This window comes from Tiliqua scincoides, chromosome 5, assembly GCF_035046505.1.
Source record: "Tiliqua scincoides isolate rTilSci1 chromosome 5, rTilSci1.hap2, whole genome shotgun sequence".
Classification (NCBI taxonomy): domain Eukaryota; kingdom Metazoa; phylum Chordata; class Lepidosauria; order Squamata; family Scincidae; genus Tiliqua; species Tiliqua scincoides.
Window position 1 is genome coordinate 107937746 of NC_089825.1, and position 17892 is coordinate 107955637.

General features: G+C 42.9%; 1 protein-coding gene across 1 annotated transcript; it reads right to left on the reverse strand.

Moving 5' to 3' along the window:
- Nucleotides 1-16313: 16313 nt before the first annotated feature.
- Nucleotides 16314-17306, reverse strand: LOC136653050 (olfactory receptor 14A16-like). Its single transcript, XM_066629975.1, has one exon. The coding sequence runs from the start codon at nt 17304-17306 to the stop codon at nt 16314-16316; it is 993 nt and encodes a 330-aa protein (XP_066486072.1).
- Nucleotides 17307-17892: the final 586 nt, after the last annotated feature.

Here is a 17892-nt window from a genome sequence, read left to right on the forward strand (position 1 = left end):
AATTTTCAGTCTTATCTATCACAATCTTAAACATGCTTTTCACAAAGTGTGCCACCTCCTGCCCTGAAATAACATCCCTTCCCCTTTGACTGATATTTGAGCATAACAGAAACAAATCTTAATTGCATGATGGAACGTTTAGATCAAACGCCAAAATTGTACATTATTGTCTGGGATAACAGACAGTGAATATCAAGAAATGGCAGAGTCAGAGATACAATATTGGGTAGATTTACAGTTGAGGCATACACAGTTTTTAAAACCATGTTCTATCTCCTCCACCTGCTTGCCTTGGTGAATTTCATTTTTTAAGAATTTATATCTGGGTATACAAGACTGATGCGGTGGGTTCTGTTGAGGGCTGTTCTCACAGGTATATCTGTGTATGCAGGGGAAGTCATTAGCAGGGATGGACTGCTTCTTGGATTACTTAGATTCGAGTTGCAAAAGCACACATATTTCGCGACTTGTGTGGACTTGAGTCACATGTGTCAAAAACTTGAGCACTGCCTCGGGGGTTTTATCCTCAAAATGAAATGACTTGAATAAACTCACCCAGAACAAGGTACTTGCGCCTTGCATCTGGCATTCAGAGATAGGCCACCTCCAAAACCAGGAGGTGACATACTTTTTTTTTTTTTAACTAAATGGTACTGTGTACTTAAGGTCTCCTAAATGATCACTAACTTTACTTTCTATGACAATTGCTTCCCCCCCATCACTATTATAAAAGTAATACTTTAATGTAACTATAATGTGGATGAAACTATCATCATTCTTGGACATGGTCTCCCACTCAGATAGGAAGATGCAAGAAGGAGCACATAAAAAGAAGGGGGAAAATTGAAAATTTGAAAACAGAACAAATAAGACAAAATCTACTAGCTGCAAATATTTTGATCCTAGTATTTTTTATAAAACAAAAAGCAGTGATCTGCAAACTGTCAATTTTCATAAAGACATAGGCTTCAATTCAGTTACAATTGGTTGTGTCTAAATCCCTCTAAGAATCACATGAATTGATAGTTGCAATTTCCCTTTTTCATGGGCTTCAAAAAAACTTTATGTCATGTTTATGTTGGGTGCTTGAGCATTTTTATTTAATAACATGGAGAGGGATGAAATTGTACAAAACCATGACAAAGGGCATTTAGCACTTTGCCTCTCTCCCCATGGTTTCAATACCAGTTGCTGCTTTACACATGATGTTTTTAATGAAAGTGAATTGACATTCCCCCCCCCCCAATTGCAAATAACATATGGGGACACCATCAGAATCTGAACCATGGTTGGGAAGAATATTAAAGCCTCCCATGCCTGACTACATGTTGGCCCATTTCATGGGCTCCCCTGTATGTTTTTAGTTAAAAAAAAAAAATACACCACCAATGTGCAATGTACCACCACACTCAGGTCACACAATGAGTTTGTGTTAATATCTAGTTTGACCCACAACCAGCACCAGAGCCAAAACAGGAACAGGGGGCACAGAGCTGCCAGGGAGAACCTAGAAGTGACCACATTGTGCCACAGCCTCCAGAGCAGAAGGAACATAATGCATGAAGCAGCCACAATGAGGGCCCCTCCTCTGGGGAGAACCAGGAAGTGACATCATGATGTCAAGTGATGTCTTGACATCACTGTCCTAGGTGCCGGGGAGTCTGTTATGGCACTGACCAGTGCTAACTTTAACTAGATTGAAACTTAAACAGCTGAAATCAAGTGTCTAAATAGAAATTGGCTTTCTTTTTCTATGTGAGAGCCTCCAAAGTGCTGCTGTGATCTCTTTGTTTCTCATGCTATAAATGATAGGATTCATGAAAGGAGGGACCACTGAATACAGAACGGCAAGCAGCAGATCCAAGCCTGAGGAGGACCGAAAGGTGGTCCCCAAACAGGCGTAAATGCCAGTGAAATAGAACAAAGAGAGCACAAGAAAGTGAGGCAGGCAAGTCGAGAAAACCTTTTTCCTTCCCTCTGCTGAGGGGATAGTAAATACAGCTCGGAAAATGTGCACATAGGAAACCATGGTGAAGCAAAAGCAGCTGATACAGACCAGCACTGTGAATGCAAGAGCCCCAATTTCAATGAGGTAGGAGTTGGAACAAGACAGCTTTAGTAGCTGGGGGATTTCACAGAAGAACTGGTTGATGCTGTTGGAGCAGAAGGGGACAGCGAACGTGCAAGCAGTGTTCAGGGTTGCATCAAAGAGCCCAAAGAGCCATGCGCTTGTGGCCATTTTAATGCAGACTTCCCAGTTCATGTCTTTCACATAGTTCAGTGGATTGCAGATGGCAATGTAGCGGTCATAGGCCATCACTGTCAGAAGGAAGAATTCTGATGCCCCTGCCCAGAAGAAGAAGAAGACTTGTGCCATGCATCCGTAATAGGAAATTCTCCTCGTTTTCATCAGAGAGTTCACCATGGCTTTGGGAACAGTGGCTGAGATGAAACTGAGGTCCACAATGTTTAAATTGACCAGGAAAAAGTACATTGGGGTTTGAAGATTTGGGTTCAAGGCTATGACAATGATCATGAGAAGATTCCCAGTCACCGCTGCCGCATAGATGAGCAAGAATCCTACAAAGTATAAAAGGTGCAGTTCCAGAACTTCAGAGAATCCTGAGAGTTGGAACTCTGTCACAACACTTTGGTTGGTCATTTGCTGTAGTTTGGTGGGAAGAAAAATGTCTCATTGACAAAGTTGAATTGATTATAGAGCTTTTTGACAGACATGCACAATATATGATCTATCTGCAATGAGATACCACTGTGTCCCATCTATCTATCTATCTATCTATCTATCTATCTATCTATCTATCTATCTATCTATCTATCTATCTATCTATCTATCTATCTATCTATCTATCTATCTATCTATCTATCTATCTATCCTGCTTTCTCTCCCTGCTGGGCACCCAAAGCAGCTATGAGGTAATAGTCTAAGCTATAATGAGATAATATCCTAAACTTCCTTCCTCCTGTGGAAGAAATCTTGGTCTGTAGCAAGGACTTGAAACTCAAAAGCAAAGACTCCTTCAGGAGGAAGGAAAACTTGGTCGGTACTGGGGTAAAACCCAGTATGACCCCAGTACCTACCAAGATCATCATATTGGAGCAAAATACAAAGTCATTGAGAATACACTGCCAGCACATTGCTCTCGCTGTCATGTGAGCATCAACTTGGATGCAATGCAGGAATGGTCAGAGGACAAGAAACTGTTTATGATAACAAGCTGAAGACCTTCCAAACTATTATCACTGTGAAAATGATTGTAGGGATACAAGCTTCTTTAAGCAAGCAAGCAAGCAAGCAAGCAAGCAAGCAAGCAAGAAAGAAAGAAAGAAAGAAAGAAAGAAAGAGTTTTACTGTGACCTATCATCAAACTTTGCACTTCCGGAGCAAAATCCGGAGCCAGAGTCCCTGAGGCAGTTCATGGCTGAACACAGTCACATTCTGGCAACTCCTGCGATGCCGCTGGAACCAACCGTATTGGCCTCTGCCTTTCCACTGGACCATTTCAGCAATGTGGAGAGGGGGGATGTGCTGCATGGGTAATAGTCTATCCTCCATACCTACTTTACCCAGGCTTCGCGCACTGGAGAGGACACTCTGTTCCAGAACCACCATTCAGAGCATGACACCATAGTCTTCCGAGACTGAAGGATGCCAACATAAACATCATCAAACTTCAAAACAACTCAAATGAGGTATTTTCTCCTCTGATTAGTAATAAATAAAGCCATACTCCCAGAAAATCCCCCTCTGTGTGCAAACAGCTATCTTTCTCCCCAGGAAGACCATGTGCAAGTATTGGGCATGAGGAATCAAACATTCCTGGAGAAACAGTCTCTTAGAAATGCACCATCTTTTTTGCTTAGGTAATTCATTTTGTTTTTATGCCCAACAACTTGCCACATTAGTTGCACCAGGGCTTGTATTTTGTGTACTTTTGTGTTGATGTACGACTGTCATAGTGTTTTGCAGAAGTGGCAGATATAAAAGAGTTTTCAAGAAATGTTAGGAAATTGGGCAGAGGTACTTGGCAAAAGGAAGAGACAACGTATGCTTCACCAAGATGAAGATTAAAAAAAAACAAACTTACTGCTTTACAGTATATGATGAAGGCTGTAGAATGTTCCCATGTTTCTTTCAATATTGCTCTCGTAATATATTTTCATTTCTGTAGCTCATATAAATTCAATTAGGGATAGCATTAATTTTATCGATTATTGTGAAAAAAATACTGTGCTACCCAGTTCTGCTACATGCTGATGAAGTTCTCAGCTGCTGTGATCTCTGTTGTTTTGCAATGGTGATAGTAGAATATTTATTTGGGAAGGACCTTTATTTATGCACCATCTATAGAGATATCATCCCTAGGGCTCAGTTTGGATTCATTCACTATGAAGTCCTAACAGGATGATCCTTATTCTTAATATGCTCAAGAGCTAAGCGGGGGGTGGGGGAATGGGATTCACGCAAACACGGCTCTAATGTTCACGAAGTGCAAAGACAGATTTTCAAAGATTCAAGCTTCAGTTATCTATTATGAATGACTCTTCCTTTTTTTACCACTGCCACAAATTAAATACAGACCCATCTACATACCCAGAAGTTATGCAGCCCCCACAGCAGTACAGCAGGGCTTTGAGAAGAATAGCATCAGAAGTATTGTTTGATGGACTTTCAAGGCATTGGGCAACCTAAACGTTGAAATTCCCCCATGCCAATGCAGCACTGGAGTGTAGCTTGCAATGTATCCTGCAGGGGCTGCTGCATTATGTGGGCATCTGGGGATGAGGCTGGGTGGCAGACGTAAGTAAAGAAAACATTTTACTTGCCTTTCTGGCTGCTCTGTGGTCCCTTACGAGACTATTCATTTCATTCATTTCATAAACCTTTATTGGCATTAAAAACAGTTGAATACATAAGGTAGCTTGCCTTCATTTACATGTCCCAAATAATAGTTCACGATCGACTACGTTTTTTGATAACCGCCACCAGGAAGTCCGCTACCAAGTCTGTAATTACTTCGGAGCTATCCTCAAGGAGGAAGCCCACATGGCCTTCGAAGGGGCCAATAAAGTAAGATAATATTGACTCTAATAGGTGTTCATGAAGATAATTATGAGCAGAGCAGTGACACAAAATATGGGCGACAGTATTGGGTTCCAGGTGGCAAAGTTCGCAAATTCTACACTCATGTGAGATATTTTGAAACCTTCCAGAGAGCACTGAAGAAGGGAAAATATTAAATCTTGCAAGCATAAAGGCTCGCCTCTTGCCAGGATTCAGTAACTTTCGGAAATAGTTAAAACTATGACCAAAAGAGGGAGTCAGGCCAAAATAACACGGGGAGCAGGTGAGGTTGACGTTACAAATAAGTAACTGAGTTTCTTCCTCCCATAATTTAGTCCTTAAGATCAAATACCCTCGATTAAGGTCAGTGTCTGCTAGAGATTCCAAAGAAAGGCCCATATTTTGAAGATCAAAAAGTCTATGCCAGGTGGAAATGTAAGGGTCCTTTAAAAGATCAGTAAGCAAGGAATCAGGGTGGATGTTAAGATGAAGACGTAGCCAAAATTTGAAGGCCAAGGACCATGCAATAGTCGAGGGAAGATGGATGCCCAACTTCAGGATCATTGTTGATAACCTAATCATATTAGGTACACCCAAAATGCGTCTTAGGAAGGAGGCCATCACCTGATCAAGCTCCCAATTAACAGCTTCAATCCAGATCGGGGCCCCATATAATAAATGACTCATGATTTTGGCCTGGAGAAACTGCAGGAACATATTGATTACCACTATTAAAGTGGAAGCAGGTGACTGTATTAAGATGGAGTACAGCTGATGCTTTTGCCAATTTCCTATGTAGGAGCCAGTTAAGTCGGTGGTGAAAAGTGATCCCCAAATATCTGAATGATCTTACTTGTTCAAAGGAGTTATTGCCAATGTTCCAGGGAACAGGTTTCCAAGACTTAGAGAAGAGAAATTTTAGTCTTTGCTGTATTAATTAATAGGTCATTGGATTTACAGTAGGAGTGGAATGCTATTAATATCTGTTGCAGCCCAGTTCTAGAAATGGAGAGCAGAACAGCATCATCTGCATAAAGCAGAATAGGTAAGGGAACATAATTCAGAGTAGGGGCAAATTTTTCACAATGAGTCAGATGGGGGCGCAGATCTGCCAGAAAAAGATTAAATAATAACGGGGCTAAAATACAGCCCTGGTGCACCCCCTTAGTTACCGGTATCTTATCTGAAAGAGAACCACTTCGGTTAGTCCAGACCTGGCAATAATTAGAAGAATGAAGTTTATGAATTAGGAAAAATAAACGAGGATCAATCCCCCAAGAAACTAATTTGTTCTACAAAAGTTCCCTGTTAACTGAATCAAAAGCACCCCGTAAATCAGTAAAAGCCACCTAAAGTTTGCCCTTGGAATAGATTGAATATTTCTCAGTTAGAAAGGATAGTAAAAGCGCATGATCTAAGGTGGACGAATCCGGGCGGAAGCCGATTTGTTCTTTACCAGGAAGGCGCTTTTCCTGGGCCCTATCTGTTAAACATTTTAACAGATGTCTAGCATAAAGTTTCCCAATCGAAGAGAGTAAACTAATCAGCCTGTAATTTCCCGGAATAGCAGGGTCACCTTTTTTAAATATAGGGACTAAGATCGAGGAAAACCAGGAGTCAGGTAGAATCCCAAATTGGTCAATCAGTGTAAAGAGATTGGCCAAAGGCTCTGCCCACCAACTGGGGTTATTTATTAAATTTCGTACAAAATACCATCCAGCCCTGTGGCTTTCACGGTGTTCAGAGTACTTACTAGTTCTATAACTTCCTCCTTGGGAACCGGTAACCAAGGTGAAAGATCAAGAGGCAGATGTACAGCAATAGGGGCCAAATCGGGGGCAGTAAATATTTTTGAAAAGTGTGCCATCAATTCAGTGGGGAAAATCTGGAATGGATCACTTTGAAAGGGAATCAAATTAGAGCGGGAAACCAGGTGCCAAAAAGTCTTACTATTCTTGGAAAAAATAGCTTCAAGCAACATCCATAAATCCATAAATCCATAAATCCACTAAATTTCTCATAAATGGATTCATAAATCCATAAACATCCACTAAATCTCTCATAAATGGATTCATAAATCCATAAACATCCACTAAATCCAGGAGGGTGCCCGCATGGCTAACCAGCCAAGTTAGAGAGGCTGTGAAGGGCAAGGAAGCTTCCTTCCGTAAATGGAAGTCTTGCCCTAATGAGGAGAATAAAAAGGAACATAAACTGTGGCAAAAGAAATGTAAGAAGGTGATACTGGAGGCCAAGCGAGACTATGAGGAACGCATGGCCAGCAACATTAAGGGGAATAATAAAAGCTTCTTCAAATATGTTAGAAGCAGGAAACCCGCCAGAGAAGCAGTTGGCCCTCTGGATGGTGAGGGAGGGAAAGGGGAGATAAAAGGAGACTTAGAGATGGCAAAGAAATTAAATGAGTTCTTTGCATCTGTCTTCATGGCAGAAGACCTCAGGCAGATACCGCTGCCTGAACGGCCCCTCCTGACCGAGGAGTTAAGTCAGATAGAGGTTAAAAGAGAAGATGTTTCAGACCTCATTGATAAAGATCAATAAGTCACCGGGCCCTGATGGCATCCACCCAAGAGTTATTAAGGAATTGAAGAATGAAGTTGCAGACCTCTTGACTAAGGTATGCAACTTGTCCCTCAAAACGGCCATGGTGCCAGAAGATTGGAGGATAGCAAATGTCATGCCTATTTTTAAAAAGGGAAAGAGGGGGGACCCGGGAAACTATAGGCCGGTCAGCCTAACATCCATACTGGGTAAGATGGTGGAATGCCTCATCAAAGATAGAATCTCAAAACACATAGACGAACAGGCCTTGCTGAAGGAGAGTCAGCATGGCTTCTGTAAGGGTAAGTCTTGCCTCACGAACCTTATAGAATTCTTTGAAAAGGTCAACAGGCATGTGGATGCGGGAGAACCCATGGACATTATGTATCTGGACTTTCAGAAGGCGTTTGACACGGTCCCTCACCAAAGGCTACTGAAAAAACTCCACAGTCAGGGAATTAGAGGACAGGTCCTCTCGTGGATTGAGAACTGGTTGGAGGCCAGGAAGCAGAGATTGGGTGTCAATGGGCAATTTTCACAATGGAGAGAGGTGAAAAGCGGTGTGCCCCAAGGATCTGTCCTGGGACCGGTGCTTTTCAACCTCTTCATAAATGACCTGGAGACAGGGTTGAGCAGTGAAGTGGCTAAGTTTGCAGACGACACCAACCTTTTCCGAGTGGTAAAGACCAGAAGTGATTGTGAGGAGCTCCAGAAGGATCTCTCCAGACTGGCAGAATGGGCAGCAAAATGGCAGATGCGCTTCAATGTCAGTAAGTGTAAAGTCATGCACATTGGGGCAAAAAATCAAAACTTTAGATATAGGCTGATGGGTTCTGAGCTGTCTGTGACAGATCAGGAGAGAGATCTTGGGGTGGTGGTGGACAGGTCGATGAAAGTGTCGACCCAATGTGCGGCGGCAGTGAAGAAGGCCAATTCTATGCTTGGGATCATTAGGAAGGGTATTGAGAACAAAACGGCTAGTATTATAATGCCGTTGTACAAATCTATGGTAAGGCCACACCTGGAGTATTGTGTCCAGTTCTGGTCGCCCCATCTCAAAAAAGACATAGTGGAAATGGAAAAGGTGCAAAAGAGAGCGACTAAGATGATTACGGGGCTGGGGCACCTTCCTTATGAGGAAAGGCTACGGCGTTTGGGCCTCTTCAGCATAGAAAAGAGACGCCTGAGGGGGGACATGATTGAGACATACAAAATTATGCAGGGGATGGACAGAGTGGATAGGGAGATGCTCTTTACACTCTCACATAATACCAGAACCAGGGGACATCCACTAAAATTGAGTGTTGGGCGGGTTAGGACAGACAAAAGAAAATATTTCTTTACTCAGCGTGTGGTCGGTCTGTGGAACTCCTTGCCACAGGATGTGGTGCTGGCGTCTAGCCTAGACGCCTTTAAAAGGGGATTGGACAAGCTTCTGGATGAAAAATCCATTATGGGGTACAAGCCATGATTTGTATGCGCAACCTCCTGATTTTAGAAATGGGTTATGTCAGAATGCCAGATGCAAGGGAGGGCACCAGGATGAGGTCTCTTGTTATCTGGTGTGCTCCCTGGGGCATTTGGTGGGCCGCTGTGAGATACAGGAAGCTGGACTAGATGGGCCTATGGCCTGATCCAGTGGGGCTGTTCTTATGTTCTTATGTTCTTAAGAAAACAGTTTCTGGAGAATTTGTTGATTGAATAGTTTGTCTTAAATGTTCAATTTCTGGCAATCTGGACCATTGTTCAAAGGCCGATGCAGTTCTAGGCGACCATTTAGGGCGCAAGAATGAATTTTGGGGAGGGTCCCTGCGTACTACCGTAGAAAAAGGATGTAGTATTGACAGCAAAACAGGGAGGTGATCACTGTCAGGATGGGACCCAATCCCAAAATCAGAAATCCTAGGGATTAAATCGTTGGAGACTAGAATATAATCGATCATACTCTCCCCCTTAGGGGGGAAAAAAAGTAAAGTAACCCATTGTATCACTCCCAAAGGATCCATTCAAAACATACAAGGTGTAGCTGGTGCATAGGTCTACCATTTGGGATGCATTATCATTGATTACTGAGCCTTTGGACTTCCTGTCACAATGAAACCAAGGGGGAACCATCTCTTCCATATCCCATTTCAAATATTTTGCAAGAGCAAGATTACTGGCTCCTAGTCTAGAATTAAGATCTCCAGCAATAAGAAGGGAGATTGAGGGGTGTAACACCAGTACATGCTCAACAATATTCTTCACTTCAGCCCAGGCAAGCATACCAAGGGCAGGAATATACACGTTCAGCATAAAGATATGAAATGCACAATTTTGAATAAAAAAGCTTGAAAATAAAAGGACTTAATAAAAAGGGGGGGGGGTCACAGCAGAACAGACAGAAGATCTAACCAGGCAGCACAGGCCTGATCAATAGCGACCCATCGTTTTAGTTTTAAAAGCAGCAAGATGGTAGGAGACAAAGCCAGAAATGCTAAGTTCTTTCGGAGTCCAGGTTTCCTGCAAGAAAATAATATCAAACCTAGACAGAAAGTTAATAAAATCAATGTCAGACTTTTTCTTTTCCCAACCCACTATATTCCATGATATCAATTTTATGTCAAGTCAGGGGTGTAGAGGTAGGAACAGATAGTCAGTGAAGAGTATCAAGAGTATCAATAGTCTCAATACACTTAGTCTCACAAAGGGGCTCATAAAGAACACAACCATTCACAGAAGTGCTCCTATCCGTAGTATTAAGTTCAGGGGCTGCCAAGATGGGAGGTTTAGCAGGGTCTTGAATTCCTATACGGGGAACTGAAGAACTCTTTAGGGTATCGACCTGCAGATTCTCCACAGAGTTAATAAAATCAAAGCGTAAGGGAGGGGACAGACTGAGTCTGAGCATCAATCAAGGTAAAAACGTCCCCCTGGGTACGCCTGTCCACAATGCAGGTAGGAAATAAAGGGGCACAAGGATTACAAGAAGCTTGAGTGGGAACAGAGAAGCTTCCAATAGATAAGTGAGAGAAACCACAGAGTTCTACATCAAGGAAAGGTCTGGTTGATTCCTTAAGATCGTGCCTTGTCATCTTTGAAGGGGAGGGAATACCAGATAGGGAGCAAGCAAAAGAATCCAGTTGCTCAGCAGGTGTTCCATGGAGGGATGAAGGATCCAGACTTAAATTGATGGTAGCTTCGGGGGGGGGGGGTTATCCCTAGTTATCCCCAATTCCTTCATCTCGCTCTGATGATCAACATAAGAGAGTTGTTTAGTAGCAGACTCTGTACAATCCATAATTTCCTTCAACTCAGAATCCGAAGTTGTTAGCGGGGCTTCAGGGGGGCTCAAGAGGCCACAAGAGTTGGTGAAAGTAGGATTGGGTTGAATAGATGAAGATACGTCTCTGGAAACAACAGTGGTCGTAAGTTCTGCAGGAAGTTTGCATCCTTTATAGGGAGATGAAGCTGTCACTGTAGAGAAAGTGGACTTCAATTCCAAAAGGCAATTTTGCAGGGAGGTCAACACATCCTGCTCCTCAGAAGGTCTAAGAAAGGGGCGTGAAGTGGTCATTTCCCCCTTGTAAAAGTCACGACCTGGAAATAATGGCCTAGAGTGGAAGCCTAGATCCTCTTCAAGAGGAGGGGGAGAGGGTAGAGCCGAAGCTACTTTCTTGGGTCCATTGGATCTCCTTACAAACAAGGGCCTTATAGGGCAGGAGGTCTGGTCTAGAGGGTAGAGCCTCCGTTTGCCTGAAGATAACATCCAAAGGTCGCCAGTTCGAGGCCACCGGCAACGTGAACAGCGAGACCTTGAAGCAGCTGACAAGCCTAGCCGAGTTATGCCGAGTTATTCCACCTGCTCTTTGGCCGCTGTCAGCCTGTGTGGGAGGAAAATGGAGGCCAGAATACGATACCAGATCATAAAAGATCCATCTGTAATGTTGTGGTTCTTGAAAGACAGAACCTTTTTCAATTGTAAAAATCCCTACAGGGATTTAGTACAGCCTGCCTATGTAAACCGCCTTAAATTAAAGTCTGAGGAGAAATCTGACGACCAAGAAAGGCGTTATATAAATACCTGTATTATTATTATTATTATTATTATTATTATTATTATTATTATTATTATTATTATTATAGTTGTTTCCTGGAAGACTCTTCTCATTGAGATATTAAAGGACCACAATAATTGCCTCCGTTCAATGAGCAGCTTAGGAATACGGCTGGAATAAAACTTTAGCAGTACTCTGGTTGCAGAAGGAAAAAAAGGGAGATAGACAACTGTTTTTAAATCAATTGCCAATAATTCAAGGTCCAGCAGCTTAGAAAGGGATTCACGTATCTTGAACTTTTGGACTACCTACCCCTATTAATAGGGGAGTAGCCAATTTGCCTGAAGACCCTTCTGTTTAAACAAGCCTTCTGAGTTCTCGGCCTTTTTAACATCTTTTCAACATCTTTAATTTTTTACAGGCCTGATTCTTTTATGACTTGCTGCTCTATTTTACCTCTTTACTACTTTTTATCTGACTAATGTTTTTTATGATATGTGTTATTATGCTTTTATCTGTTTTTAAATTATGTTTTTTAATCTGTTTTTTAACCTGTTGTAAGCCACCTTGATTCCCTTTGGGGAGAAAGGCGGGGTAAAAATAAAGTTATTATTATTATTTATTATTATTTGTCTTTTGAATTCATCTAATCACTAGATATGAAGCTATCAGTCCACTGAACCATTTTTGGCTTGTCCCAGCAGCCATAAAATCCTTTAATTCCATTTAATCCTCAGTACAGTTCAATAAAGAATCTTCCAGGATTCCCAGAAGCTGCAGTAAGGGTTATTTCAAATGAATGGTAAGAAATGGACACCCACAAAAATGGTAACAGGAACACTGGGCAGGTTGGGAAGCGAGCCTCTGATCCACTCATCTTAGTATGTGTTGCGATACATAACTTCTATGAAACAGAATGGGCCCATGTTCCTAGGTCAGCAAAAGTAAGATTTGCCAGCTACAATGTCGGTAAATTGGAGTAAGAAAGTTTGCACATCCCTGTCTACTGACCGCTAACAGTTTCCTTCACATGGTTGCATATTGGTCATCTTAATAGCCAACCGAGAACATTTATTAGTTTTGTTATGAAGTCAAATACCATATTTAATAATTATGAAAGTTGAACCCATTTCCCCCAGTTTAAAGAAGCCTTTGATGTGGCAGCCAGCTTCCATATGTACAGCTGATGGAGATTGCTACACAAATTGATGGTCATCTAGATCAGGGGTGTCCAATGTTTTTGGCAGGAGGGCCAAATCAGCTCTCTGACACTGTGTCGGGGGCCGGGGGGAAAAAAGAATTAATTTACATTTAAAATTTGAATAAATTTACATAAGTTTACATAAATGAATATATTAAAGATGAACTTATATGAACAAATGAAGGTCTTGCAATAGCTCAATGCCTATAAAAGGCCTTGCACAAAGCAAGGCTAGCCTTTCCTTTGCTGCCGCTGCTGCATCACAGATGTGAAAGAGCAAGCAGTGGAGGGAGCTCTCATCCCACAGCTCACACGAGAGGTCAAATAGTCGCCCTCATGCTGAGAGAAGTTGCGTTGGGCCAGTGCAGGCTTCAACAAATTTCCGGAGGGCCAGAGGCTCATTGGAGACTGGGGGCTCCCTGAGGGCCGCATTGAGAGGCCTTGAGGGCTGCAAGTGGCCCCCGGGCTGGGGTTTGGGCACCCCTGATCTAGATGAATAAACTGGTTGGAGCTTGTAATGAAGATGTGCATTCCCCTCTGCGTGCATAAAAGATTTTGCAGGACCACTAGTGCTGCACAACCGGTTGTACATAACTAGTGTTGGACATGACAGGGGCAGCATTCTTGGATTTAGATCACTGGTTCCCAACCTGTGGTCTGTGGACCACAGATGGTCCGCAAGACCCTGAGAAGTGGTCCGTGAGGTCTCAGGGGAAAAAATACCTTTGATCACTTCCAGTGTCTTGCTAAGTAAGCAATCTCCCACGGAACACCAAAGAGGGTGGAGACCGCCCACAGTAACAACCACTTAAGTGTCAGTTGTGGCTGTGTGCAGTCCATTCTCTGTACTCTCTGATAGTCTGTAGGAGAGTGCTTGGAAGACAGACCACCAGAGAGGGCAGAGGCCAGACCACCAATAGTCTCATGTGAACCATGTCGATTTCAATTTTTGCCTCAGTGGTCCACGGACTCCTAAAGTTGAGAACCACTGGTTTACAGCCCAATCCTATCCACACTTTCCTGGGAGTAAGCCCTATTGACTGTAATGTGACTTACTTCTGAGTAGACATGCATAGGATTGGGCTGTTAGATTTGCATCAGAGAGTAGAACCAACCTTATGGTAAAGGCTCTACTGAAGAGAATGTTCAATTCCATTTTTATTAGGGAAGAAAAGAAGAAAAATTCAGTTTTAGGAAAAAAAATACTCCCATATCCAGCATCCCATCCTGATTAAAAATCAGCAATTAAACTGTCTTTCCTTTTATAGATTTAACTGGTGTTCAGGTGAAAATCAGTTGAAGGTCAAGATGGATTCCTAATAATACACTGAAGCAAAGGTGCTGTCTCTGGATTCAAGGGGGGGGGGAGGCAGACTACAGAGAGGGCATGAGCTTAGGAGGTTATAGCTCAGTGGTAGGATATGTGCTTGGAATGAAGGAGGTCTCCAGTGAACTCCCTGGTTATCAAAAAGATTTCCAGTAACTTAACTGGGGAAGAACATTTTCTTTGAGAGCTGCAGCTCTCATTTCATGGGATTTAATGGACCAGTATGTCACAGTGAGTCTATGGGTCCAATCCTACTGAATGTGCTCTAGCTCACTGCTGGCGAACACTGTTGCAATGTGCCGTTAAGGTAGGACTGGCTTAGCACCAGAGCTGGCCTAGCACAAGCCCATGCTGAGACAGCGCCAGTCAGAGGCCAGTAGTCTCCTCTCCCCAGTGGAGGGGTAAGTGCGGCTGGGAGGGGAGGCAGGGAGGAGGCATTCTGGGGCAGAGAGGGTGGGCAGAGGGTATGACGGGGGAGCAGGGTGCAAGGAGGCAGAACCGGCAGAGCTGAACTTCACCGAGTCTGGAGCCCCATATCGGGCCTTGAGGCCTGACACGAGGCATCCTTACTCTGTGCCTTCCAAATAGCCAGTGCAGAGTCTTGTAGCCTCATTGTGGTGCTGTTGGCAAAGGGGGCAAATGGGGCAAATGTCCCCCTTTCCCCAGGGAGACACTGGGAGCCGCCTGTAGCTGCCCGAATGCTGATAGGATGCCGCAGCAGTCCCAAGCGCTAGGGAGCTCAGGATTAGGCTGTAAGTCAGTAACGGAGCCAGAGGGGGGTAGAGGTGTAAGTATCACACAGTTCCAAAACTCGCTGTGTAAGCTGCCCTTCCTCCTCGCCCTCGGAGTGTGTCTGGGAGCAAAAGCAATGTGGAGGAGATGCCTCCAGGTTGCTTTCACTTCTCAGAATGGCCCTGAGAGCAAGGATAAGGGGCAGGTTACACAGCAAGTTTCGGAGCCATGCGGGACTTACCCCTCTGGTAAGGGGGTAAGCTCTGCCACCCCCTCTGGCTCCACTACTGGTCTAAATACTGGTCCATTAAATCCCATGCTGCGAACAATTCTTATATTTTTTTAAAGATCACAACAAAGTTAAAGTGCTTCCAGATTGATACATTTGAGGTTATGTAATTTTAAAAAGAGCATTTGAAAATCATGGATGGTATAACTAGACTGTTCTCAGATGTTCAGCACCGGGATCCACTTTTTTAAAATGAGAATCTGTCAGGACCCACCGGAATTGATCTTATGACCGGAAGTGACATGATGATGTCAGCAGGAAAATTTTTAACAATCCTAGGCTGCAATCCTTCCCACACTTACCCAGGAGTAAGTCCCATTTACTATCATTGTTAAAAGCAGATGCATAGTAGCCTGTTAAAAGTACAAAGCTGTAACATTTCCCCAGATGCAGTCACTTACCATAGTAGCATCAAGTCTAATATATTAAAATAAAATATTGAAATGAATGGGAACCCACCTGAAATTGTCCCACCTAGTGGGTCCCGACCCACAGTTTGAGTAACACTGAACTAGATGATTTGTATAACTAGCTGGTATAACTAGATGATAAAACTAGATGGTATAACTGAATGACCCTGTCAGTCCCTTCCAACTCTATGATTCTATGATAAGAGGTTGACCAGGTTTTCATTGACTGATGTCCATACAAGGGTCCACCTGGCTCGGCCAACCCCAAACCTTCACTCCTGGTGGCAGTGATAGCATCCAATCCACCCCAAGAAGATAGACGGGAGGCCCAAAACAGGTCTTCCTGCAAACTTTAAAAGTATTTGCTATTACTACTTTTAAATATGTCATCCTATCCAGAGATGCAGGTGTTTCTCAGGAATCTTTGTTTTTGGGTGTCTGTCCCTGCCATTTCTATTACCCCGTCATTTTTATGTTCCTGCCATTTCTATCTCTAAAGACTTAAGGATTATTATACTCATATATTTAAATTATTTAAATCTTATATTTAAATCATTATACTCATATATTTAAAACTCTTATTCTGAACTACTGCTAACACAAAACAAAATATTGTGTGTGTGTGTGTGCGCGCGCGCACGCGCTCTATTTTCTTTATGCCATATGCAAAGGTATTCACTTTCCAAAATTAAAACCTACAAAGCTGGAAATCAAATGGATGGAGGTAAAACTTGCTGTAATCAAGGAAGGAACACCACCCTGAATCATCTTCCCAAGTGCAGCTTTGATGTCCCTGTTCCTCATGGTATAGATGATTGGATTCATCAAAGGAGGTACCACGGAATATAGTACTGCAACAACCAGATCTAGGTTAGAAGGGGATCCTGAGGTTGGCTTCAGGTAGGCAAAGCTTCCAGTGCTGATGAACAAGGAGACAACTATGAGATGGGGGATGCACGTTGAGAAGGCTTTATTCCGTCCCTGGGTCGTGGGGATCCGAAGCACCGATTTGAAAATCTGCACATATGAAACAACGATGAAACCAAAGCAAGAAAAGACAATAAAAGCGCTGAAAACCACAACTCCAACTTCAATGAGATACAAATTATTGCAAGAGATTTTCAGCAACTGTGGAATTTCACAGAAGAACTGATTGAGAACATTGGAGCAGAAAGTGTTGGCAAATGTGCTTCCAGTATGCAGGGCTGAATAGAAAAGGCCTACTATCCATGCACTGGCTGCCATCTGGATGCAGCCTTTCCTGTCCATCACTGTTTCATAGTGCAGTGGGTCACAAATAGCCACGTATCTGTCATATGCCATGCCTGTGAGGAGGAACAAGTCAACGATCAAGAAGAAGAACAAGGAATATACTTGCGCAACACACCCAGAATAAGAAATCTCTCTAGCGTTCAAGAGAGAGTTAATCATGGCATTGGGGATGGTGACAGATATGGAACCAAGGTCAACAACAGACAAATTGACCAAGAAAAAGTACATGGGGGTGTGAAGGCGCTGGTCCACATAAATAACTGAGATGATGAGGAAGTTTCCCATCAAGGCTGCCAAGTAAATCACCAAAAGGAGTGAGAAAAACAAGACATTTTGCTCCCAAATGTCAGAGAAGCTCAGAAGAAGAAAAGTAGTAACAGTACTTGTGTTGGACATTTTCTTCTGAGCATGATTTAAAGGATTGCTGTGGAGAGAGAGAAAAAAATTAGAACTGGTTTTCAAATATAACAATAAGACAACCTGTCACATTATGCTTTACAACAGTGTAAAACATGGTTGTTTAATTTCCTAGCCCTCTGGATAAGTAGATACATGTCAACTGAGGAAAATGCTTCATGGTTTGAAAACTCTAATCCACAAAATCTAATGCTGAGGTATCGAATGGCTATTCCTCTGGAAGCTCAAGCTTCTGGAAGCTGAGTATCCCCTCAGGAAATGGCCTCATGGAACTATGGAAAAGTCCTGTAACACCAGAAGATATTACCACGGTTGGAGACTGAAACTTATCTTCTAAGTTATCCTTCTACTTGCACAGGACTGCTTGCACAAATGAAAGTGATAGCACAAGGTTCTTGTACAGGGGAATCCAAAAGGATTCTGGACTAGGTTTTGTGCAACATATGGGAGAGTACATGCACACCACACTGGGCAAGGTGTAACACATAAGATTGTCAGTGCTTCACTGTTGTGCCTTTTCTTCCACACATCACATGTAGCACAAAATGGCACCATGTTTCCTCAT

Excerpts from the sequence above, each read along its gene's own strand:
- LOC136653050 (XM_066629975.1), bottom strand. The coding sequence starts at position 17,306 with ATGTCCAACACAAGTACTGTTACTACTTTTCTTCTTCTGAGCTTCTCT.